This window comes from Lepidochelys olivacea, assembly GCF_965140295.1.
Source record: "Lepidochelys olivacea isolate rLepOli2 genome assembly, chromosome: 5".
Classification (NCBI taxonomy): Eukaryota; Metazoa; Chordata; order Testudines; family Cheloniidae; genus Lepidochelys; species Lepidochelys olivacea.
The window spans coordinates 65137710-65165571 of NC_140415.1; the positions used below are offsets into that span (position 1 = coordinate 65137710).

Sequence of the window (27862 nt, forward strand, 5' to 3'; positions counted from 1 at the left end):
CTGCATCATGGTAATCTAATCTTAAAATGATAGCCATGAATGACAGTTACAAGGTCCACATCCAAGAAGCATACACAATTTTATATGGTTGAAAAAAATAGTCTCCTAGATCCACTGGGCACATAAATAGCTTTTAACAACAACAACTTTTAAGTTTTAAGTTATTCTGACTAGTTGGCTGTTTTTGATGGCCCAAAAGGCTCTCAATTCAGGAAAAAACAGGGATCATTTTGAAAGGAGCTCAGGTTTTTTCAGACAGACTCTTTTGTGGTACACCATTTCTGGAGATGGAATCTAACCGTTTCTCATGAAATACCAATGCTTTTTGTCCTCCACAGCCTGGCCTAATAAAGGACATGAAGCACTTTTATTGCCTTCTGTGTGCCAAAAGATTTCCACCCATGCTTTGATTCCTCCTTATGATAATAGAAGTGTTCATGAAGGTGGAAGAGAAAAATTACTGAGCTAAAACACCCCATATGTTTACCTTTGAACAGACTCAATGAGTGGACATTTATTACCAAACAAATAGCTTTATCAACAAATGCAATCCATTATGAAAATAATAGATATACCATAAACCTTTTTAGAGGTTTACTAGAGCTTTTTTCTATCTACTGGAAATTTTAGTTATGAGTTCCATTGTGCCAAGGACAGACCAGTCTTTTACAGACACTTACCCTCTGACAGCATGAATAAGTCTCAGTGATGGATAGGCGGTTCGCACTTTCAATTTATTCTTAAGGATTAATGCATTAACCCACTCCACATGCTTCTCTCCGCCTTTCACCATGAAAGCAGGAATCCAAAGGACACTGTCATTCAGCATGGATAGTCTATGCACAAATTTTTCTCTGTCACTCTCATTCCGAAAGCCTCCAAATGCTCTTTGTACAACTGATGGATTCATGGTAATAAAATCAGATTTAGTTCCCACATCTGCAGCAAACTCCACCACAGGGGCTAGATTGCACCTGAAGAGGAAGAAATTAATGGACAAATGAAAATAAATATGAACCATTAACTTAGATAAGGGTATGCATGAAGGAAAAGCTGAAAATGAACATGTAAGGCTGTTTCAAACTACATGAGCAAAAAAGTACCAGTGGTAATCTGCATGATATTACTTAGGGCTGTATACAGCCCGGATGTTCCAAGCATGTTCTAAGAAAGGTATTAAGTGTAACCAACTCAGTGAAGAAGATACTGTACAGTACATTTAAAATTCATATAATTAGTATTCAAACAGAATCTGTCAAAACGTAGACAAGTGCGTAACAATCGCAATATGTCTCTGACAACTATTGTTATTTTCACTAGTGTGCATTTGTATAATCTATCTTGATAAAATTCCTTGGGGACAGCTCAAGCTCTTAAAGGTAGTCATGCCAATCAAGTAAGATTCATTTATTTTTGTTATCTATTATGCAGTTTGTACAGTACAGTATTTCATACCAATCACAAACAACTGTCAGAAAAATCAAACTGGTTTGGGTTTGTTTAGTTTTCAGTAAAGCTGGTTGAAAAATTCTGACAATCACGATTTGGATTAAATTTTTACCCGTAACATATTGACCATTAAGCTCATCATTAGTAACACATCCACATATTATACACCTGACAATATTTAAAATCTGTTCTACAATAAATTGCATTTAAAACTTTTAATATATAAATTATATCTACAGAACAATATGAGAATCTATTTAATGCATATACACGCACAGGACAAACAAGTATCAAAATAGGTAGGGTTTTTTTTACTTATTTCTTTGTTTCTGCAGTTGTTGCTTTGCAACAAAATCTTCCTACTCTTCTACTGAGTAATCTTTTTGTTTGTGACAAAAATGGGATGTAAATTTTGCAAAAATTGTCAGAAAAATTCATGTAGTGACCATTTTATGGTGCTCATCAGTATCGCAAATGTGCCCCTGGAAAACATTGAATTTATCCTCACAACACTGCCATCCGAGTCTAGTGCTTTAACCACAAGAGCTGCCTTCCTCACAATAATTCTCGAACAATGTAAGTTTAAATGAAGACAGTTAAGTGGGAAGTAGACGTTGAAATGGAAAAACATACTGGATCCACTTCATATCTGTGGTGTAACTCAAATGAAGTAACTAGAGTTTGTACAGGTGCCAGCACAATGGCTAATTCTGAACGTGACCCTTGGCACTACTATAATATAAATAATAGTGATTATAATAGAGGCTGATTCATTTCACAAGACACAAGATTTGCCATGCAAATTCTATTGCCTGTACATATAATTGCTAGAATCACATGGATGTGAAGGATATGGTGCTGAAATTTTTTTTATGTAAAACTGCACTGACACAAATTTGGCCAGTATGTCTTTAAGACAAACCTCTTCTGATCTGGCAACTGTTTGAGTAGCATCATCTCGCTTCAATTCCAAAAGTTTTGTGCAGTTAGAAAATGGTGCCTAAATGTAATTTCCCCATAAACCTGAAAAATAATTATAAAGGCTAGTATCTTGTGAGTTATCACCAGTTCATGAGAAACATACCTAATGCAAAAGGTTATGTTTTATAATGGTGTACTTTCTTGGCCTAATGTATCTGGCAGTACATGTTTTATAAACAGGCAGCATCTCGAGATTTTTCAACCCTGGGTTAGAAAAGGTAATAAGCCAGCCCAAATTCACTCCTTGGTAATGGGCGTGTCCCTGCATTGTTATTAAACACCTTAATCAAATTTTTCAAACCTTGGTGCCTCATTATATGGATAGAGGAATTTAAATAAGTGGTTTTATTGTTAGACATGCTGTGTGTCTTCAATATTAGTGCTTGGTCCTCTGAGAATCTGGTCAGTTATTTTAGGTGCATAATTATGAATTTAAGAGAATCATTTTAGGAACTCGGTTTGAAAAACTTTTGTGATAGTAAAAGTTATGACAATGCCTGTGAAACTCTAATTTCATGAGAATATCTCAATGTTGCTATGGTGCCTACACTATTATTATTTTGGTAGAATACCAATGTAACACTAGCTGTTACAGCAATATAGAATTGTGTTAGGAGAACGAACAATACTACCTTGAGAGCAGCTGATTGCTTTATAATAGTATTATCAGACTTTGCTCACTTCCTACCTATTTAACAGATATTTTTTTTCAAAAAATGTGGCTTACAGAACATAAGATAGCAGTACTTAATGTTTTCTCAGTAGCTTAATAGCTTATAGCCCAGCCTAGAAGCAATGCAAAATCTTGCAAAATCTCTGAATTCAAAATAGCACGTTCTTCACAAAGCAACTTATGGTACAATTGTTTCTGCCATTCTAAGTGACCCATCCAAGATTATGCTCACAACAGTCATCAACTGTATTTCTGACACCAGGCTGCCACTACCAATCAACTTATATTTCCAGAGGATTCTTGGAAATCTGATATTAAGATGCCTTTCAGAATCTATTTTTTAAATACTTTGGACACACGCACATAATACAATAATGTGGGGTCACAGAGAGCGAGCAAGAGAGAGAGCACACTACAGAAAGATATCTGTATCCGCCTTACTGAAGGTTTCAGAGTAGTATACTTAAAAATAGGTACCTTTCTATAAACTTGGATGTGAATAATTTCCATAGAGAGATTCAGCACTTGCATACATTATGCTTTGGTTTCTGAAAAAATTATTAGCATTTTGGAGACTTAGTTCTTACATTATCAGCAAAATGTTCTTCTTTCTTCGTGCAACTGGGATTTTTCTTGGAATTCAGCACTGCATTTTCTGAATGATCACTACCTATGCCTATATGTATTTATATCTGGCATTAAGATTCACATATATTCTGCAGTTCATTAGATCTTTTTCTAGATCATAAACTAGTTACATTGCACATTTCCACTTTTCCACTCTCAAGAATCCACAATCAGGTCATTTTTTATTCTTTCTGGAAGGCTCAGATTCTAAAGCTTTTAGTTTAAGTCCTAAATGGAAACTACAGCATGTTTTCAGATACACATACATGAACCTTATAAAACCAGCCACTGCCCTTGCACACAGATCTAAGTACATGTAGATAATTTTCTGTATCTGTTTTAAGCTCTTTTTTGAGTCTCTAATGCATGATCTTTGTGATGTATCATGCTTGCAATACTGTACTTAAATAAACAGACTGTTTTCTTAGTTGGCGTCAATTGTTTTCTACTGTCTATTCTGCAGATCTGTTTCAAGACAGCATCCTGAATAAGGAAAGCAGTAAACATGTGTTTAATTTTGAGCATGGGCTCAAATCTTACTGAAGTCAATGGACTTAAGCACATACTTAAAGAAAAGCACAGGTTTAATGCATACAGGAACTCTTCACTTAAAGTCGCCCCGGTTAAGGTTGTTTCCTTGTTACATTGCTGATCAATTAGGGAACATGCTCATTTAAAGTTGTGCAATGCTCCTGTCATAAATATAAAGGGAAGGGTAAACACCTTTAAAATCCCTCCTGGTCAGAGAAAAAACCCTTTCACCTGTAAAGGGTTAAGAAACTAGGATAACCTCACTGGCACCTGACCAAAATAACTAATAAGGAGACAAGATACTTTCAAAGCTGGGGGGGAACAAAAGTTCTCTCTCTCTGTGTGATGTTTTTGCCAGGAACAGAAAAGGAATGGAGTCTTAGAACTTAGTAAGTACTAGATATGCGTTAGATTCTGTTTTGTTTAAATGGCTGATAAAATAAGCTGTGCTGAATGGAATGTATATTCCTGTTTGTGTCTTTTTGTAACTTAAGGTTTTGCCTAGAGGGATTCTCTATGTTTTGAATCTGATTACCCTGTAAGGCATTTACCATCCTGATTTTACAGAGGTGAGTCTTTTACTTTTTCTTCAATTAAAATTCTTCTAAGAACCTGATTGCTTTTTCATTGTTCTTAAGATCCAAGGGTTTGGGCCTGTGTTCACCTATGCAAATTGGTGAGGATTTTTATCAAGCCTTCCCCAGGAAAGGGGGTGTAGGGTTTGGGAGGATTTGGGGGCAGGAAAGACGTTTCCAAACGGGCTCTTTCCCTTTTATATATTTATTAGACACTTGGTGGTGGCAGCAATAAAGTCCAAGGGCAAAAGGTAAAATAGTTTGTACCTTGGGGAAGTTTTAACCTAAGCTGGTAAAAATAAGCTTAGGGGGTTTTCATGCAGGTCCCCACATCTGTACCCTAAAGTTCAGAGTGGGGAAGGAACCTTGACAGCTCCCTTCTAATATCATTTGGCAGCCACCTGCTTCGTCCTCTGCTTGCAGGAAGAGCAGCCCGTTGCAGTTAGCTGGTGGGTGGTTGGAACCAGGGTGGACCAGCAGCCCCCCACTCCCCCATCAGCTCCCTTAAGTTCCCTGTGCAGCAGCTGCTCAGCAGGCTATCAATTGCCAGGAGTTCAGCTGTCCCTCCCCCCCACTGCCATGTGCTGCTCCTGCCCTCTGCCTTGGAGTTGCTCCCTGAGACTCCTGCTTGCTTTGGGGGGGGAGGGGAAGAAGAGGGGGGCTAATGTCAGGGTGTCCACCTTTCCCCCACTCCTGCACCCTGCTTACCCCATCTTCCATAGAGCAGGGGGGACAGGGGCGGAGAGAGCTGCTGCCTTAGGCAACAGCTGAGGTCTGGTCTCAGCTTGCTGATCTAATTAACAAGGCAGTGTACTTCTGACCCCACTCTTCATACTTAAAGGGGAAATGGGCATCTCTATTTCTCAAACACGCACAGGGTGTGTGCCTCTGCCTGCCCTCCCCCCTTTCCTGCTGCCTTGTAGAGTGTGAGAGTTAATCCTTGAGGGCTCAGCCAACTGCTAGTTCATCATTTAGCAGTAAGGCATTCCCTGGGAAATAGCCCACCCTCTGACTCCCCCACCTCAACCAAACTTCACAATCATCATCACTGTGTAGGAGTATTAAATTGTTTGTTTAAAACTTATACTGTGTGTACATATATAAAATAGTCTTTTGTCTGGTGAAAAAAAATTCCCTGGAACCTAACCCCCTCATTTACATTAAGTCTTATGAGGAAATTGGATTCTTTTAACATCATTTTGCTTAAAGTTGCATTTTTGAGGAACATAACTACAACTTTTACGTGAGGAGTTCCTGTACTAGAATACAAATACATGGAAAGAATACAAATACATGAAAGAATATACTTAATTGCTTTCCTGAATTGGGACCTCAGATGAATGACATGTGAAAAAGGAATGGTATCTGAATTAAAATGTCATATTTTAATCACATATTCAATTTTTAACCATATTTCAAACCACCACAGCTTTTTGCCCAACTAATTCATTTCTATCATGCTGTCAGTTCAATTCACTAAAAAGGTATGCATCTTACTCCACTTATTGTTTATTTAACCATAATGCATTACACCTAACCCCACTGCAGGGTATTGCTATGATACACCAGACTCCTATATAGGTCTGGGAGCATGTTCTTTGTAACATGAGCTCAGAGACCAGCACTGAAAGTGCTCCAAGCACTAGGATCAATAGGTTTTAGCCCTCAGTGAATCCTTATTAACACTCATGGATTCTGAGGAAGTAACTGAAGATTACTTTACTAGGGCTGCCGGAAATAAAGGGAGAGGAATAATCTAGGCACGATTACTTTAAATGGTTACCACAAAAAAAAAAAAAAAAAAAAAGTGTCAACCCAACCATTCCTAACCCAGTCCTTGGGGAAGTCTGAGAGAGGGGTATAAAAAGTAACCATGTCTTGCTGGGACCGCTCCAAACTACAATTCTCCCAACCATATGTAATGTAGTCCCATGTCAAATACTTTCAGGCCATCATCCTGTATCTTGCTACTGCTGCTTGTGCGGCTCCCGACAGCCACAGGCAAGATGTTGCTTCCTTGCCCAGCTCTCAGGCCACCTGCTACCCAGCCTTTACCTCAAAGCCCTCAACTGCTGACTCTGGCCTACTGCTCCTGCTCACACACAGGCACAGCCTCTGCTGCCCTCCTGAGCCTGTTCCCCTCTGCTCTCAGAAAAGGGTGATCACATAGCAAGTGTGAAAAATCAGGTCGGGGGTGGAGCATAAGGTGCCTATATAAGACATAGCCATGATTATCAGAACTGTTCCTATAAAATCAGGACATTTGGTCACCCTACCTCAGGGACTCTCTTCCTTTTCTGCACTGGAGGGAGTATAGAACCATAGAAATGTAGGGCTGGATGGGACCTCCAGGGGTCATCTTGTGCACCCCCCACACTGAGGCAAGATTAAGTTTACCTAGACCATCCCTGACAGATGTTTGTATGGAGCTTTCTACTGGCTGGCGTTGAACTGCATAACACAATGTGTTCCATTTGCTAGATCCTTTCACTCCAGCTCAGCAGAAGAAGAAGAAGGTGGATTCATGACTATATTTTCCAGTACTGGACATTAAATGACAAGCTTCAAATTAAACTTTAATTTCTCCTGTTAATAAAAGGCTATTGCATAAGTGTCCCTGCTACCACTCAGCCAGATTGAACAAGGGAGAATAAATACTACAGTGGCGTTTACTGGACTATTTCCTGCCCACTTACCCCAATATTGTTTTCTTCCTACTGCACTACTGTTTAAAAATCCCACTCTCAAATACAATTCTCTCCCAGATCTCAGCAACTCCCTTTAAGCTTCACAAGCATGTGACCATCTTAACAAAAACAATATCACCACTACTTAAGTCAACTTGCAAGAAAGCAAGCCTAACTCATCAATGCCAAGCAGGACAGACCTGAATATAAGAAATCCTTCAAGTCACATACTGAAGTTGGGAACATGAAAACAGAACAGAAATATCAGTTATATCCTACACAGAAGACAGACTTCAGGAAGCAGGTGAGTGCCTCTGCATATGAGCATTGACAAAACGTCATCACATCCTGCGGAAATTTGCAAGGCTACAGCAGTCTTCACAAATTCCTTACTGCTGCTTATTTATAAAGGGACTGCAATGTAAACAGGGATTGCCCTGGTAACAAGAATGTTACACAAAAAGAGGTTGTTTTATTTAGTTCTTTGTTTCTTATCCATTAAATTTCACATTGGGAAATGATTCTGGTCTTTGAGATTGAAAGAACAAATATTTTTATATGGATTAAACAGCTTAGCAGCTTTAGCTCCTTGTTTTCCCCTTGCACTGACTAGAGAATTCAACTATATTCATTCCTTTTATCTCCCAATTCTTAGAAAGATTCTGCACCATCAGACCAAGAAGAAAGTTTAAACTATCATAGTCTTTATCTGGGGGAAAAAGTAAACAGGTGGGGAAGGGTCATAATACATGTGTTCACTAGTATCCACTCCATTGAATACAAGACAGCACACCTGGATTCCACAGCTCACTAGTCTATCTATTGGATGAATTAAGACAATATCCAAAATCCTAACTCAGATGGTTCACCATCCCATAAAAATGATATTCAGGAAATTATTGGCCAATAAATCTAACCTCAACATCATATAAAAAAAAACCTATGAGAATAATACGGATTCAAGAACCTAGTAAGGAGGATAAGTAAGCAGCAAGAAGATAGTTAAGGTAAGTTCAAGTTCAGGTCAAACTAAACTATATGACAAACACAGTGAACATAATATATGAAGATATTAAAAAACAGGTCCACATAGAATCTCAATTAGAAAGCAAAAATGCGGTTTCGATAAAAGTACTCATGTAATAATATGCAAAAAGTATAAGGATAGATACAGACCCCCGGCTGGAGGAGCTTAATTATTACTGTTACATGTTGCCATTATCTTGAAGCATTCAACAAGGGTCAGTGTTGTATCCATTATTACTTAGTATCTTCATAAGTGACCTAGAGTGGTGGTTCTCAACCAGGGGTACGTGTATCCCTGGGGGTATGCAGAGGTCTTCCGGGGGTACATCAACTCATCTAGCTATTTGCCTAGTTTTACAACAGACTACATAAAAAGCATTAGCAAAGTTGGTACAAACTAAAATGTCATACGGACTGCTCTACATACTATATCAGTGTTGCTCAATCTGGGTGTGGCAACCCTCAGGGGAAGGGGGGTGTCACAGGATGAGTTGGGGGGGGGGGTGTCAAAAGTGCAGGACTGCCATTAGGTGGTAGCAAGCAGGTGCCCCTTGAAGTTAAGATGTATGTTGAAGCCCAAGCCCCACCATCTGTGGCTCAAGCCAAAGCCTGGACCCCACCACTCAGGGCTGAAATCAGACTCCTGAAAGGGGTACAGTAGTCTGCAAAGGTTGAGAACCACTGACTTAGAGGAAGGAGTAGAGAGTACAGTGATCAGATTTGCTGATAAAATGATGGATGGACTAGCACAATGAACAAGTAAATTCAGTAACCTGTAAAAAAAAAAAAAATTAGAGTGACAGACAGAAATTAAGGTAACAAGATTTAACAGATAAATTATGAGTTGGTTCACTTGGGGAGAAAAAATATTCTAAAGTATAATGTCTGTTTCCTTCACAGGAAACAATACTCCATTGGGGGTGACATGAAAGAATAAATTGAACATGAGCACGCAATGTGATGCTGTCACCACAAAAGTACCGAAATACACTGCATGTCATTTGGGAATCCATATAATGAACCACATCCTGAGATGTACAGAGTACAGGTTACGTGCACGCACACAAAGTGATTAAACCCTCAATCCTCCTGCAGTACTGTCCAGGAAGAGCCCCCATACCATGTCAGAGCAGCCTGAGGACTACTCTTAGTTTCCTTAAGCTCTAGTGGCCAAAGGAATTAAAAATGTTGCCAAAGATTAGCATTGCACATACTTCTTTTCCTTTGGCCATCCCCCCCGTCACCTACATCATGAGACGATCTACATTCTTATACAGAAATGTTCCATGCCAGGCTCATTATGCTCGTTTTATGGCCCAATTAAGCCTGTCGCAGAGTGAAGTTGCAGAACTGAATAACCTTACAAAGAAGGTATTGCAATCACATTCATGGAAGCCACAGCCAAATACAGATTTTATTATTCCACAGTGATGCAATGGAATGGGCTAGATGACCCAATGTACATATCCAACTCCAGTATTTATGGGCCAAATCCTGCATTCCTTGCTCAGACAAATTCCAATGTAAAGCAACAGGTAAAATCTGAGTAAGGACCTGAGGATTTGACCCTATACATTTTAAGTATGTTGATCCACTGCCTAATCTGTGTTATTTGTAGAATACAGGCTTGTTGGTTGAAATAGAAGTGTTTGGCAACAGTTGCTGGCATCAAGCAGAACCTGCACAGAGCACTGCTGTGAAAGTGTTTCCTCTTTTAGCAAACCATTCCTTGTGGATCAAAGAATAATATGCCCACCATATGGTATTAACTAGAGGTGTACTCTGGAAGCCAAAATATTAAGATTAACCTGATGTTGGAAAATTGATATGTATTCATGTCATCTAAACTCTACAGATGGGCCTAAACTGGTACCAAGAACCCCCAAAAGCCTTCCCCGTCAGCCTGAAAACTTTGGTAATACAAATACAAGTCCTGATCTCTGAAATGGACCAAAACTGGAATGCTGAATTCAGATGTCCCTGAACTTTTAGAATGTATCTAAATCTGGAACTGAACTTCAAGGCTCAAGTACACTGCAACAAAACAAAAAACCAACGCAATGATATCACAGAACGTACCAGAGAGAGTAATGCCTGCTCATCTGTCTATTTACAGAAAGCACATCACTATGATGTCTGCATACTTAACAGAAAATAGCTTCACTGCCTTCCATTTGGACTACATGTAGCATGAAGCAACAAAAAAAAAAAAAAAAAAAAAAAAGGAAAGAACATAAGAATGGCCATACTGGATCAAACCAATGGTTCATCTCGCCCACTGTTTCCCAAACTTGGGAAGCCGCTTGTTCAGGGAAAGCCCGTGGCGGGCCAGGCCAGTTTGTTTACCTGCTGCATCTGCAGGTTCGGCCAATCGCGGCTCCCACTGGCCACGGTTCGCTGCTGCAGGCCAATGGGGGATGCAGGCAGAGGGACATACCAGCTGCCACTTCCCTCAGCCCCCATTGGCCTGCAGCCAATGTCTGATCATTCTGTTCTTTTCTACATTTTCAGTCACCCAATTTGTCTGCCACTGAAGTTAGGCTTACTGGCCAACAATTGCCAGGATGGCCTTTGGAGCTTTTTTTAAAAAACTGGTACCACACTGGCTATCCTCCAGTCATCTGGTACAGATGCTGATTTAAACCACACTTAGTAGTTCTTCAATTTCATATCTGAGTTCCTACAGAACACGTGGGTGAATACCATCTGGTCCTGGTGATTTATTAATATTTAATTTATCAATTTGTTCCAAAACCTCCTCCACTGACACCTCAATCTAGGACAGTTCCTCAGATTTGACACCTAAAAAGAATGGGTCAGCTGTGGGAACATCCCTCACATCCTCTTCAGTGAAGACTGATGCAAAGAATTAATTTAGCTTCTCCGGAATGGCCTTATCTTCCTTGACAGCTCCTTTAACACCGCAATCATCCAGTGGCCCCACTGATTGTTTGGGAGGCTTCCCGTTTCTGATATCACTTTTTAAAAATGGCAGGGTTTTTTTAGTTAGTTGCTCTTCAAAATTTGTTTTTGTCTGCTTAATGATACTTTTACACTTGACTTGCCAGAGTTCATGCGCCTTTCTGTTTTCCTCAATAGGATTTAATTTCTAGTTTTTACTGAATGCCTTTTTGCCTCTAACTCAGTGTTCCCCAAACTGCACAGAGAAACATTTGGGGGGGTGGAAGATTCAGAGGAATATTTGGGGGGGCTGGAATGGAGTGCCACCCAGCCCCAATGTGCCCCCATGTAGCAGCTCTACTTCACCCCCTGCTCCGTCCCCAGCCGCAGCTCCACCACCCACCCAGCTCTGCCTGCAGCCTAAGCTCCTCTGCTGAGCCAACTGTGTGGTAATGGAAGGGGGTGCACACAGATTCTATTACTGGGGAAAGGAGAATCACTGCTCTAAGTGCTACTTTTACTTTGTTGTTTAGCCATGATGGCACTTTTTGGTCCTCCGTTTTTTGTTAGTTTTTTTAATTTGGACTATACCATGAATTTGAGCCTCTATTTTGGTGGTTTTTTGTGACTGTACCTTTTAATTTCCATTTAACTAGCTTCCTCATTTTTGCATAGTTCCCCTTTCTGATGTTAAATGCTACTGTGGTGGGTTTCTTTGATGTTTTCCCCCTCCCAAGGATGTTAAATTTAAAAATATTTAAAATATTACGGTTGCTATTACTGAGTGATTCATCTATATTCACCTCTCGGACCAGAGCCTGTGAATCTCTCCTTGTGGGTTCCAGGACTGGCTGGTCCAAGAAGCAGTCATGATGGTGTCTAGAAACTTTATCTCCACATCCCATCCTGAGGTGACATGTACATGGTCAATATAGAGATAATAATAATGGGGGATTATAACTGAGGTTTTTTTCCCCTGTCTTATAGCCTCTCTAATCTCCCTGAGCATTTCACAGTCGCCATCACCATCCTGGTCAGGTGGTCGGTAGTATAGTCCTACTGCTATATTCTTATTATTCAAGCATAAAATGTCTATCTATATAGATTCTATGGTACAATTTGATTCATTTAAGGTTTTTACTATATTTGACTCTGCTATCTTTCACATATAGTGCCACTCCCCCACCAGCATGACCTACTCTGTCATTACTATGTATTTTGTACCCTGGTATTACTATGTCCGATTGATTATCATCATTCCACCAAGTTTCTGTAATGCCAGTTTCATCATCATCATTTTACTTCTAGCTTTTGTACATAAGCACTTATAAAACGTGTCACTTTTAGCTGTCTGCCATTATGTGATGTTACTGAATGGGACTCTTTCATTTGACTGTTTGTCTTCAGTTCCTACCTAGACTTTATCAACATCCATCCTCACCTCTTTTCGAGGATACAGAGACTCCCCTTTAACAGATCCTCCCCTAAGGGCCATCTCTATCCAAATGGTGTGCTCTCCACACCCGTTGGCTTTCCCCCAGCCCTTAGTTTAAAAATAAATTTGTATTTCTTCCTAAAAGAACAGAAGGGGTCTGGCAATAGGAGTGATTTGAAAAGCCTATGGTTTGGAGCCCTCAGGCGTGTAGGATGGTCTGGGAGCCAGCATGGTTTGTGCCATACACTTGTGCACAGGCTGCTCCAATTTAAGCTCCCAACAGCTACCTCTAGGCTACTCCACAGTCTGGACAGCCCAGAATCCCTGAAAGTGATGGTCTCACTTCCTACACAGCCCCTCCTAAGACTTTCTACCATCTGCTGGGTATGCACAGTAGCCACTATAGAACTTCCTATTGTAGTCATATGATGTGCCTGTGCTGGGGGAGTTTTCCCAAGGCCCTTTGTGGCAGCACAATGCCAGCTCCTATCTGCCACTGATGTACAGGGGCCAGGTCTACCCCTTAAGGTCTATCATGTTGATGTTATCATTTGTTAATTATTCCCTACTGTAAGACTCGTTGCAAGAATTCAGAGTTCAAGACAAAATAGATTTCATTAAAAAAAGCGTTGCCTTCTTTAAAGTCAGCTGCCAACAAGTTTCCGCATTTCTAGTGCCCTTATTTTTAAGTTGTTTACAAAACAGGAATTTAAACTTATGACCACTAAGTTCCTTGTTCCTGAAGTTACAGTGACTGTGATATGGGTTCTTCTCATTTGAGACCACACAGTGAAGTGACAGGGAAGGTTTAAATAGTATGAAATACTTAGAAAAAGTGATGACACATTATTTACTTATTTGGCAGCAGACCTTGCTGCACTGCTACCCATGAGTTACTGAGTAGCTACTGTTGTTTCCAGTAGAGTTCTTCTGACATGGTTATAAAGAAATAAATTCATATCACTGAAATGTTGCTGCATAGTATATGCAAAAAACTAAGTAAGTGAAATATCAAGAATGAGATCTCAATCACAGAAAGCCAGAAAAATCTAAGTTGTAGTTTCCACCCTAACGCCATCTTCTTGCGTATATGTAGCTTTACTTACTCTATATAAGAGAATTAGTCTAGAGGGCAGATCTCACAACACTAACTTTTTAATACTGTTTTAATATAGGTAATTTTAGAGCCATTATGTCACTCACTGGAGGAAGAGAGGTTAAATATTATGATTATTTACACTTCTGGGAGGGTTAAGTGGAACTTCCTTTTCCAGTCATGCAGAAAAAGGATCTTTGTGGTTGTGAATAGTAAGTAGCAGCACTTTGGATATTCAAAAGGAAGAGTTTTTATGCTGGTGGAGCTGCACTAACCGAAGAGGAGTTGTTGGTTTTTAAACCACAAAACCCACCAAAAGAAGAAGGGGGCTAGAGGGAAGCAGACTTATTACAGAACTGGTAACGTTTGGTTCAGATTACAGTTTGATAGTATATTTTTTGTTTAGGAGAGTTTTATAGAATAATGGAATTATGGCAATTTTTAAAAGGTAAATTTAGAGTTTTGTAACTTCTGAAGGAAAAAATATTAATGGATGTTCTGCATTAGAACATGTCTTTGCTAGTGACTAACTTAAGAGTAGGTAAAATTTCCATTAGTGTTTAAGGCACTTAGGTGTCTCTCCCAGGAAAACCATTAAAAAAAGTCCGACTGGATCTTGTATGTTCTAGAACTAGCTGTTCCACAAAGCAGTCATTGCTGATGTCAAGAAACTTTATCTAAATCCTGCCTGTTGTATGCAGTATTATAGTCATGTTGGTCCCAGGACATTAGAGAGACAAGGCGGGGGTGAGGTAATACTTTTATTGGACCAGCTTCTCATGGTAAGAGAGACAAGCCTCTCTCACCAACAGAAGTTGATCCAGTAAAAGAGATTACCTCACGCACCTTGTCTCTCTAAATATCCTGTTGTGACATTTGACTAGCCTTCATATGTGCAGCTGAAATCACCCCTCGTTATTGTTTTATTGATTTAGACTCTGATCTTCCATCAAATTGCACATTCAGGCCAAGATTTATGAAACTGTGTCTTAAATTAGGCTTCTAAACCCTGAGGTCCCTTAACAACTGCCCTGAGTTTCAAAACTGCTGAGCACCTGAAGTCAATGACCATGGTAGGTGCTCACTGAACTGATGATTCCCACGGGTAATGAAAAAAGTTTCTAAAGCTGGTTCTACATTACCTACTCTGGGGCCTATGGCACAGTGGGTATGCCAAGATATGGAAAACGCCTAGCTAGAGAAATCCTGGACTGGAGCAGAAACTCAAATTGAAACATTCTGGCTGCAACAAAGTAAGAATAATTTCAGAGCTGCTCTAACTCATACAAGGGGCTTCCAGCCGTCCCGAAGACTGGAAACAGAGTAGTGGTAGTAAGTCACTTCTGCCCTCCCCACTTCTCAGAGGCACCAAATAAAGAACAGCAACAACTGAAGATAGGAGTTATTTTTATGCAACTGTTTTGTCTGACAAATGTAATTGGGAACACAATAGAAAAAAGATTAATCAGCTGGCAAAATAGTAATTGTCATGTATGGAAGAGAAACAAGAGAAGCATCAGAATCTAGGATGGAGAAAGCGTCAGCAGAACCTGAAAAGTTGTCTTTGAAGTGCCATCTATATTTATGATACTCTATATTTTAAATAAAATAATAAATAAAAGATACAACATAAGGTGAGATAGTATTATCCAAAGACAAAAAAAGGGTAAAGTGTCACCCTAAATCTTGTGCTACTAACAAGTCTACAGCCAAATTTTTGCTACGACACAGGGGGGAGAAAAATAGAAGTAAGAGCAAGCTGGGGCCTATGCATAGGTAAACACTCAGTGAAGTGAGCAATATTGCTCTAGGCGCTACTCTTCTCACTCACTGCTAACATACCGTAATTAAAGCTATTTTACCACACAACAGAACAATTTTCAGAAATAGGACAGACAATGGGCTCAAGTATTTGTAGAACATAAAGAGGAAGAGAGTTTTAAAGGTTCTATTGAAATTGTCTATCACACGTGCAGTTCTGCTCTGAAGAGTGAGTCTGTAAAATTGGCAACTTCTCTCACCAGATGTGCTGCTGCCTGTGTGCTCTCATTGTAACTGCTTACTTTACTTTCACAATGAAAAGGAAGTAGTAGAAACTTTCTTACCTCTTATTCCTACAAAGCCAGGAGAGTTAAGAGTAATAGAGCTGGATTCCATTCCTTCTGGTGAATAATCACCAAAAGTTGTTTATCAAAGTTCCAATTACCTAAACCTGTGCAAACCTCACTAAAGGTAAGGGGAATACACAAGTTTCACTAAGGGCATGTCTACCCTGTAAACTTAAGTCAACCTATCTCAGGTCAAATTACAGCCACCGCAGTAATTATTGTGGCAGTTCATGACCACTGCCCTTCTTTTGATGGCGGTGTGTCCCCTCACCAGAAGTGCTTCCACCAACTTCAGAGGGGCAGTGTTGGGGGCTGAGAGCCAGGCCCTTAGCTCCACACACAGCTCCCCGCCAGTAGCTCAGTTCCCTGCCTGGAGCAGGGTAGCCACACCGGGCTTCTTGGCTCCCCGCTCACTACTGGGAATGGGGCAGCTGACCAGCCTCCGGGCACAGAGCTCCCTGCCAGGTGCAGCTGTGCTCCCAGAGTCTGGTCAGCTGCCATGCTCCCAGTGGGGAGCAGGGTGATCAGATGTCATATTTTATAGGGACAGTCACGATATTCAGAGCCCTCTCTTATACAGATGCCTATTTACCACCACCACCCAACCTGTTCAGATAGAAAGTGGGAAAAATCGGGTCACGCTAGTAGGGAACCAGGAGCCCAGGGAGGTGGGGGCAGCCAGGCTCGCAGCTGGGAGATTCACACTGGGAGTCTGGTCAGCTGCCATGTGCCCAGTGGGGAGCAAATCAGAGCGGGAAACCAGAAGCTTGGGGGCAGCCCAGCTGGGAGCAAAGAGTTGGGATCTGGGGCACAGCAGGTTCCCCAGAAGGAGTGGATAGCCCGGCAGCAGCTTGAGTTGGGAGCCTGGGTGGCAGCCTAGCTTGAAGCAGAGACTGAGCAGCAGCCTGACTGGGGAGCCAGAAATTGACAAGAATGACTGCCACTAGATGTAAGTAATGCTGTGTCTACAGGACACTGCATCACCCTAACTACATCCACATAATCCCTATGCCTCTCATAGAGCTACTATGTCAGTGTAGCAGGGTACTTACAATGGCAGAAGTAAGGCTGTAGTATGTACACTGACATAATTAGGTCAACATAAACTGCCTTAAAATCAACCTAATGCTGTAGTGTAGACCAGGCCTAACGGAATAATTTAAAGACAATGAACACTGGAAAACTGAGGGCCTAATTTGACTAGCATAATCTTTCTTACTGACAATGCTGATGTGCAACCAGGGTGGATAAAAATCAATTATTTAAAAAAAAATCTGATTTTTTTTAATAAAATGCTTTGAAGGGGGAAAAAAGCAATCTAAAGATAGTTTTAATTAAGATACATTATAGCTCAAAGATATCATCATGGAATAGGGATTATAAATTCTAATTCTATAGTATGAGACAATATATTCATGTCATGTTTAAGAAAAGTTTTGTAAATGAGTTCCAATAGTTCATGGACTAGGGACCCAATCTTATCCGGTTCAAGGGGCTTCTGTATAGATTATTTAAATTAATCTTTCTATCTACCCAGGGGGACTCAGTGCTGAGTCTAGAAGATACCATCAGATGCTTAGTTTTCCAGTTCTCAAACTGTGCATTTGTGTCTCCAGAGATAACACGCTTGTTAACAGCAAAAATGTTTTAAATAAATATCTAGAGGTGAGAAATAACGGACCTCAACCCTATCGTCCCTTTGCAAATTTGTGTACACAGTCAATCCCTTAGCTCTCTCTAAAAGTGCAAAGTTTCAGAAAGTTCAAGTAATAGAAGATAGTTGGGTGTGGAATAGATCCAGACAAGGAGAAGTCTGGAGATAAATGTGAGAAGGGAGGGACAGGCAGTAGAAACCAAAGTGAAACTGTTTGAGCAGCATATTCCAGAAGTCTTGAGGTCTTTCTGAGTGTAGCCTTCATTGATTTAAGATCTACCATACCATTCTCTCACTAGAAGGGAAAACCTATAATTGTAGCGGGCCGTAAAAGAGATCTCCCAGTTTGGGAATAAGAACCATTCAAGAAATATATGTTTGCTGGTGATGTTTTAAAGAAAGTCACACCAGTGAACTGGTGGAAGTCACTTAAGCACTGGGATTCAGACACTGTTGAAGTGATAATCTCACTTTTAACAGCAGTAGTTTCTTCTGCCGGTGCAGAAAGAAAATTTTCTTCCTTTGGACTAATTCATTCCAAATTGAGAAATCGTTTGGGACCTAAAAAAGCAGGAAAGCTTGTTTTTCTTTTCCAGATTATGAACAAACAGGAAAATAAAGGTGGAGATGACAGAATTAGCTGCAGAAGCCAATATTTTAAGTTTCTTGTATTGACCTGGCTGACGTAGTAGATTTAATTTTTTTTAATATTTCATTTAACTATTGTAGTTAAAAAAACAATTAACAAAATCAAACGTTATGTTTAAATTCAAAAATTCATATACTTGTTTTGTTAAACTATTATGGTTGCTATTGAAGAAAAAAATCCAGAATACATAACATTGTTGTTTTAGTTAAATAAAACAATTTAAATGTCTGTCTGGTGATGTTCTCCTCCTAATACAGCATGGCAAGAAAATCCTCCAAATATTAATGATTACCCTGTTGAATTAGAGATATTTATGAAGTCATTGGGAGATGAACTATTTGCTTCATTTACCTTTGGTAAATGAAAAAAATAATCAAACAATCATTCATTTTCTGATATAGCTGTAAAACTACTCTGAAAAGTTTTCAAAAATCACTTTAAAAATGTGTAGAGTGTAACTTCTAAAAACGATACCTGTGTCTATCTCCGAGTTGTGAAGAACATGTATTAAACTTGTAAAAGGTGTTGTTATGTAGAAATCCATGGTTAAATCAAATCTTCCTAACTAGCAATTTAAATTTGATTTAAATCAAATCCACCCTGTGGGCAACAAAGATCCATCTGCTTCCTAGAAAGAAGGGACAGCAGAAAGAGCAATTGCAAATATGTTTATACTTCTAAACTGTGCACTTTTGCACTAAAAATCTTTGAGACAATTAACATAAAACCCGAAAATGCTGTTTTTACAGACACAATTTTGAGACTACTACCACACCTTAAGTAGAGTTCTGCAACATAGTATATTAGCAGCATGTAGAGTTCAGTGGAGACAGAAGGGATAAAGTGTTGTGACTGTTTCCCTTTTTTGGGAGAAGTCAGATATTTTTCCCTCATGGGAAAAAAAAAAAAAGATTAGGGTAGGAGTTTGGAGATTTAGAAGAGAAATAGTAAGTTCTTAACATTTTTCAGTACTGTTTCAATGTAATTTCATCTGACCAGAAACCTCAGAAGTACAAATCTGGGGAACCTACTGGATTACAGAAGCAGCAAATTGTTTCATGAAGATTGCAGAATTTTTGTTTGGGGAGATTTACAGAGAAATTGGATTTCTCATTTTTATTTGGCTTCCTGGGTGGCTTTTGTGTTGAATTTTATTCTTTGTAGAGTACTATGGTTAAAAGGGTTTTGTATTAGATGATATATGGGAAATATAACCTGTCTGTTATGAGAGATATAAGTGGTTTAACCACTAAGAGTAGGTTCCTCTAACTTTTAGGTATCACTCCCAGTGAAGCTACACAAACAAAAAAAAAAAATACAAGACAAACATCTGCTGGTTAGTAAATATAATAATATATTAGAATGAGGTATGAAAATGTACAGTAGGTAACTTTATTAAGGTATCCCTTTTCCCTAAATTTAAAGAATTTCTCTGAAAATTGAGAAAGATTCCATCCACCGTTCTGGAGGTATACAACTGCTGTAAAGGAGCCACACACAAGTGACCATGAAAACATTCCCCTGGTACAGGCACAATGTAGGGCAGGTATATACTGCTCCCCTCACCCCCCATTAGTCCTGGTATAGAGGGCATGCTGAGGACATGGCTAGAGACAAATCAGGAGTGTGCCCATACTGGTACTGTGAGGATTCTGGGCAGCACTGCAGCCCAAGATGGGTTGCCATTACTTTGAGCAGCTAGAGACTGCTTTAAATTTACACCAGGGGCCATTTCACTTCTCCAGTGCACAGCAGGAAATTAAGCCATACGAATGCGGAAATGGTATGTTTGGAGATTGTCATATACGTTAAATCAGATTCAGACAAGTTCAATAAGACATTCAAAGTACAGGTTAAAAAGATAGCCAGACTCCTTCCCCCAACATGGAAAGGACTCAAACCCCCGCTCCCATCCCCCCACCATACACACCCCCACACCACCCTCATTCATAACGACAGATTTAAAAAAATTATTACAGTTCATGTTTCCAAAAGGCTGAAAGTGACTCCCCAATTCCCTCCTTTCTTCCTTCCTCCCCTTTCTCAACTGGCAGAAATGTGAATGACTCACTCATTTCAAATCACTGGTATGCAGTGATCCTTTTAATGACTTAAATTCATGTTTTGATGTTTCCCCAAGTTTGCACACTTCATATTGCAACCTGAAAAGCACTGAAGACATGGCCCTTTGCTTCTTGTAGTTCACATCTTTGTTTTTTAAATCAATTGACACATTCAAACACATTTTAGTAAAATTGACTGAGATATTCAACTCATCTCAGAGAACCAGCACAGTTGTCAGCTGGTCAAAATCTGGGCCCTGATCCTACAAGCTGATCTGTGCAGACCCTTAATTTCAATGGGCTCAGGGCTGTCCACTCAGATCAACTTACAATAGTGGGACTTTAGCCATGATCTACTTGGATCTGATTCACAATGGCAACCTACAGGTTTAAAGGCTTCATATCCCAGAATCTCCTAAACCACACACTGATTTTTTTGTTAGTAAAAGTAACTTATTTGTATATATTTTAGGGTTTTATTAATGTTTAGCATGGGAATGTGCACTTTTTCATCCAGTGAGCTACACAGCCTGTAGTAATATGAAACCACTCATCTCCTGCCAAAATCCATCTAGAGCTGCCCCACTAGTCCTGCTTCAGGAACACAGAAGACATGTGTCCCTGAGACAGAACTATTTTTGCTGAAGCAGCAGCAGCAGCTTTGTGAAGCCAGGAGAGCACTACACTACAAATTTGTTGGGATTTTTATTTTACAGAGGGAAGAAAAAGGAAAAATCACCTCCTGAACCCCCAGCTGCCTGGATGAAGTTTGAGCAGTGCTGTCACAGTACTCTCTCTGGGAAAGAGATGGGTCTGGTCTGCAGATAGGGAGGGTATATGAATGAGGGGAAGGAAGGCAAACATTGGTGGGACTAGCTGGCCTACTGAAAGAAGCTCATCAAAAGCTCGTCAAACCCTTTGAGATAAAAAAAGTTTCACCTTCCCTGCCATGGGGGGGAGGAGATAACATCACAACACTAAAACACAAAAACATGAGCAAAAAGGACTTTTCCAAGTACACAGACAAGATGGTAGCCCTTACTTCTAGGCTTCACTGGAGGCCTTCCAGGGAGCCATGATTAACAGTATTCTACTCAAAATGCTGGATTTCTGTCCAGAAATCATCATGAACCAACATAAAAACAAAAGAATCTGCTGTGGGTCATTTGGGGGAAACTGAAATTAAACTACACCAAATGAGGCTCAATTGGTGACACCTCACTACTTCAATGAGGCTATTTGTAAAAGTGTGACTGTGCAGAAAGTGGACAAGATTATGAAGTAATTACTTCCATATCCTGGGCAAACTGGAAGGGGATCTGATTATGTTCTAGAATAAATGGCTGGCGGAAACCTAAAGAAATTTTCTGAATGAGTACAATGTGTTCCCGCCCACCAAAACTCTTCGGAATTAGCTCCATTCAGACCTGGACAGGTACTTTATACATCTCTCAATTTAGGCAATGATTCTCAAAAAAGTAGGGACTCATATTTTGGCATTTTATTCAAGACATATCTAGTCTATAGACTAGAAATACTTTAAATAGGCACAAAAGTTGTATGTCCATACATCTCTAGGAGACAGACACAGAGAGATTGTTTTTGACCATACATGCAGAGTGATCCTACAAACCCTTACTCACATGAAAGACACTTGCCCGAAAGTCTATTGTCCATCTCTGCAAGAGAGGCATCATTTTCCTATATAAAGCCAATGGAACTACTTGTGCAAGTAAGGACTGCATCATATATGCATAAATACAGTATTCTGGTAAAATTTAACTTAAGATGCGACAGAACCCCAAGACTGATTAAATGTTTACTACGTGGACAGTTTTGAAGAGCTGTGAGGGAGTCAAGGTCATGGGATAGACTGAAAAAAAATCCTTCTCTGCTCAGCCGACATCTCCATGGAACGTTTATTATCAAAATTAATATTTGGTAGCTTTATGCACAACAACAATTTGCTTAGTACACACGTCGTAATTACCATTATCTCAGATGACACTTCACAACTTACTCCCCTCACCAAAGAAGATGGGAGCAGGCAAGTTACAATTTCCTCACAGAGCTGCTCTTAAAGCAGAGGAGTAGGCGTTGCCCCTTACTCAAGGATAAGCCTAAATGCTCCATCTAGCCCACACTAATATATTTAGGTCTGGATTCTTTGTGGAGAAAGTTGCTACTCAGTGTCAGTAAGGCAGGCAGAATCTGGTCCTTACTTTGCAGTGTAGCTGCTGATAGTTTATTGTGACAGTGCAAAGGTTTCCTGAGTGAATATCAGAATCCGTAAGTCCTGTGGACAAAACAAAGCTGTTTTTCTTAAATCCTCAGAGTTCTTAAAAGTAAACTGAATTTTTATGTGCGCTCATGAAATCACGAGCTGTTATAGGAAAAATCAGAATCCTGAACTCATTTCTTGGCACGTACACAAGTGGCTCTTCTTTTTGATACCTGGAAACGTTACAATTATCTTACAATATATGTCTAAAAATATAAAATTGTATATTTTTAAACAAAGGTCTTAAAACCACCATATAAACAAAAAAAAATTGCCACTTTCTTGCCCTACTAAGGTTAGCTCTATACTCTTTAGTGGGTGTAACATCACTAGCAGAGTTCATGCTTGAAAAACTCAGACAGTGAGAGCTGGTCAGAAAAATGGTTAAGGTTAAAATCGTTTGTGTCCTGAATGCCTATTTCACCCTCGTCATTTGGGGGCATTCAGCACATGTAGTCCTATGGCTATTGTCTGTTTGGCTGTCTAAATCCTTGCAACTTATCTTTAAAGAAAAAGCACAATCATACTATGCAGACAAAGGAAAGGAATCCTTAGAGCTGCAGAGATCTACTGAATCTTACTGCAAGTGTATTTTTTTTTTCCTGAGAGCAACAGCAGTAGAAATATTGTTTAGAAAACATCCTCAGTGGAGGAACAAGCCTGACCTGTTTTAATCTTAGACAAGAACACCATCTTATATCTGTCTGATTCAACAGCTAGAGAACTACAGAACAGCAGCAAGTTGAGCCAGGCCACTTCTCAGCAGCCTGCAAGTAATCAGTGTATTTTATTTTTTTACAGCACTGATTCCTTTCATAGAGTGACAGGTGTTCTTGGAGTTAAGGAACCTTTTCATGGTATCATACAGAAATGCTACATGCTGTGATTTACCACATCAGTACTGTGGATGCAGGGATCAGGGCTCATTTACTTGGATACACTTAGCTTTAAAAGGTGACGAGGAAAGAATCTGAAGAGAAAACAATTTGCAATCAGTACCATTTTAAGAGAAGAGAGGCCTGATTCTCCTCTCTCACTAAGTTAACTCAACTGGGTCAGACCTTCTGATGCTTAAGCTGTTGTAGCTTTACTGAACTTGACAGAGCTCAGCCACTTTACTCCAGCAGAAGATCCGGCCCCTGACAAAAGAAGTTACTCCTGATTTACACTGGTGCATGAAAAGAATCAAGTCCTGTGCATATGTAGAGTTATGCTTTACCTCAAAAATAGCTGCTTAAGATGTGCCCTAAATATGGTAAAAACAGATAGTTACACTGACAAAACATACAACTGCATTTGCAAATACAGTTGTGTGTTTACATATATATTTTTAGCACTCTGTAAAGAGGAGTGATAATTGCATTCATGCAACTGTAATTTACTAGCACAATTACCTGTTTGTTCCCATGTATGCATACACTGTCTCTCTTTATTAGGTACCTATTTTTAAAAAATCTGGCTTAAGAAACATTTTAAACACAACCTAGTTATTTTCTCCTTTAGCTAGCTACATGCTCCAAGGGACTATGATAGGTCCGACACATCAGCATACAACACACTGTGATGTTTCACAGAAAGGGGGCCAGTTATTAATGACCTTGGATGATTACCTTAGAGATATGACACTATAAAATTTAAATAAGCTACATAGTGAATGCTTCCTTCTACACTTGATAATGCTTTTAGGGTGTCCAAGTCATTTCATTGGTTATTAATATTTTCAGGTTACCTTAATGTAGTATCCAATTCCATCATACTGTAATGCAAGATTGCTGGATTTACTGTATCACAATTCAAATACTGTACAATGTCTGAAGTACCTTCCTTATCTTCAGACTCTGGTCTCATTTTCACTATCGCTGCCACCATCAAATAAGAAGACCACTGATACTAGGGGTAGTGTGATCAAGATACTCCTGTTCTAATAAATCACATACATACTTTTTGTTATGTATTTCCTTTCATGAATCTCTTAAGAGGAAAACACATTATTACCAAAATTAACAGAATATTATTTAGTTTTACCAAACCAATATAAGTCTCCCTCTAAAATTGTTTGCTTATACTACACAAAAATGTTAGAGTCTACAGAAGCTTTCTTCATTAGTTTGTATGGTCAATTGTGAGTCCAATATAGCCTATACAACTGCTTTTTCAGAAAAGCAAAGAAGCGTGGTGAATAAGATGTGTATATTTTATTTTCAGAGACATCACCCAAAAGCAGCAGCAAAGTCAGTTCATGGAGTTCATACCTGAGCCCTTACAGCAATACAATTATCCAGCATGAAGGAAGCATAGAGTGCGGTTTACTTTTATTAGGTTCCTTTCTCTCCTCCTTCTAGCAAAAAGATATATTCATTCTTCTCCCATAATTCCTAAAGGACTTCCTTACTACATACTTTAAGCAGTGAAAGGTCTCTGAATGCAGTTTAGCCATACACGTTCTGTGCACTTCTGAAGAGTTTTAAGGTCTGACCAGTGAATAAAATCTCTGTACCATACATACTCCAAAGTCACACACTCACTTCCTTGCCTCTTGTTCATATGAAGGATTCACTCTTGGCTAATCTGACCATATTCTGGAATACTAGGAATATTGATTATTATGGCTAGTTCCTCTGATGTGATGGGACTGCATTGAAGTGATACACGTGCCTTCAATCTAAATTGCAGATTTTGCTTCCTGATGTTCATACTGAGCTTTATCATTTTCCTTTTATTCACAGGCTAATTTCTGTAGATTAAACCTTTGCAAACGTACTTTATCTTTATTCCATAGAGCTCAAAGTCTTTGTTAGTTCAAAATTAATATTAGAGCTCATTCTCTGGTTTCACTACTAGAAAAGATGTGTTTTGGGGATAGGCACAGGAGGTCTTAGCGATGAGTTATTTGACTTCAATAGGAATTAAGCACACAATTAAAGTTAAATATATGCTTAGGTACTTTGCTGAATCCAGGCCTTTTTGAGGGACAATCACGAGTTTGCTTTCACATAGAAGAACTTCCTGCAGAAAGTCTGGTATCTGCATCATTATGCAGCTTGTCAAGTCAAACACATTAAAACTGCAAGAGGGCATAACATCAACAAAGAAGCTACAGGCTAAGTGCAGTTAGGCAGTGGACTGTTTATAATGAACTCTCTTGGCTATAAGCAGGAGTTCCAACTTGGCAGAATCAAAGCGTTCTCAGTACAAGTCGAACACTCATGGAAAAGGAAAGGGCAGTCTCTGGCCAGTCACTGAAATAATTCCAAAATAAAATATAGCTCCTATATCTGTATGTGCAGTGTTTGGGTCACGTGTTGTAGGACAGAATGGAATATGAAGACAGACATTATAATATAGCTTCCAACTCTTGATAATTTTCTTGTCTCTGTCCTCCCAGCTTTCTGCAGTGTCACTGTCCAAAACAAAAAAGGCAGACCCTTCAGTTAGCAAGGTGCAGGACTATCTGAGGTCTTTGGCAACCCTAAATGACATGCAGCATTTTTCCATAATAGAATCCAAAGGATCTGTATCCATTTTTATTAGCATCTTTGGAAAAGTGCTCTTTTTGCAGATCATCATAAAATGGGATATCTAGCTGTGATGAAGAACGATGAAATGTATTTTACATTGTCCAATATACTAATGAGGTTTTCTTAAGTCTTTCTAAAAAACTTGCTGCGTTTCCCTATTCAAGCCTAAAATCTTGCCTTTGAAGAAAATACTACTCAATAATTCCTGCCAATTGTGACTACTAGGAAAAGGGTGATGTATTTCTTTAGCTTGCATTTCAAAGCTGCCTAAGAGAGTTAAATGTCCAACCTCCACTGAAAGCTTTTGAAACTCCCAGGCTTATGAAAAGAAAAGAACTATAATTTTTCCTTTCACAGACCCCGTCCTTTTCAAGTTTCTTTGACCACCAGTTTTGTACAAGATAGAAAAGGAAAAAACAAGAACAGGAGCAGTGATGTGAGCTAACCCTACATAGATAATAATTCTTTATCACCATCATTTCACCCTCCTGGTTCCATACCAATGGAGACTTTGCCTAAAAAGCACAGACTCTCTTTTTTGTTCAAATTTATCTATGTATGTTCATATAATGACAGCTTGTCAAATGGAGCCAGTAACTGCTCTTAATTTGCCATTGATCTGTGAAGTCCTAAGACAAAATTTTGTGGCGGTTGAACATGTTTGAGTATCTACACTCAAGAAAATAAACTTTTTGTACATGCTGTAGGGATATATTTTCAGTGCAATGTGCAGTGAGAGAGATGTGTGGCTTTCAGTTACCTTACCAGAAAGCATCTGACTAAATTCCAATGCATCACAATGAAATTTTGCCCCCCACTACTGTATATAAAGTAATTGAGTAGTTTACTGCTAGGCCACATCTACTGGCCAAGAGACAGGAAGAGATTTTGGAAAAAGAACAATTTTCCATTTATAGGACCAACTCTTCTGCCAGAGTAATGATTTTATCTGGAATAAAACAAATGAACAAACACAAGCAACAAGTAATATGAATCTGTCTACCTCCTAATGTGCACACCTCTCATTTTCAATATAGAAGTAATCTTATTTTTTCCATACCAAAATGTATTTAAATTGAGGCATCACACAGTGAAAATATCACTTCAGATAAATTACTCAGTAATTCCAAATAATCCCGGAAATTGATCTCTCAGGTTAAAGCATTTCTGCCATTCCCTCCCCCCGAAAGTGACAGATAGCAGGCTATTATCCCCAGCTGCAGATGAAAGCTCACCTTATTACAAAGTCATGGCTGTCAATCTCCTTTCCACATTCACTGTCCAGGAGGATGCCAGAATTGCCCACAACTGCACATGTTTTAAACCGACGGTTCTTCATTGGTGAAACTTCAGGAAGGAGGCTATGCAAATCCTGAGAAATGTTCAGGGTGCGACGTCTGTCTAGCACATAGTGAATTACGTCTCCTGGCTTGAAGCTGCTTTTGACCACTGAGACATCTCTTTCAGCATCCAAAAACCGAAGAATATTCTTCCTATTTTGAAAGAAACAGGCAGACAGTATTCATTCCTCACAATCAGCTCATCTTTTAGTAATATGGTATAAAACATATAACATAAAAGAGAGAGTGTGAGGTTTCAGATTTTCAT

The 27862-nt window shown here is 39.4% G+C and overlaps 1 protein-coding gene across 1 annotated transcript in view; it reads right to left on the reverse strand.

Moving 5' to 3' along the window:
• ST8SIA4 (ST8 alpha-N-acetyl-neuraminide alpha-2,8-sialyltransferase 4) overlaps positions 1-27862 on the reverse strand; it is an 84891-nt gene that overhangs the window by 39006 nt on the left and 18023 nt on the right. Inside the window, exons 3-4 of the mRNA XM_084629049.1 lie at positions 27490-27747; positions 681-974 (exon numbers count right to left, since the gene is read on the reverse strand). Of these exons, the coding sequence (XP_084485175.1) occupies positions 681-974; positions 27490-27747 (552 nt within the window). The remainder of the gene's footprint in view (positions 1-680; positions 975-27489; positions 27748-27862) is intronic.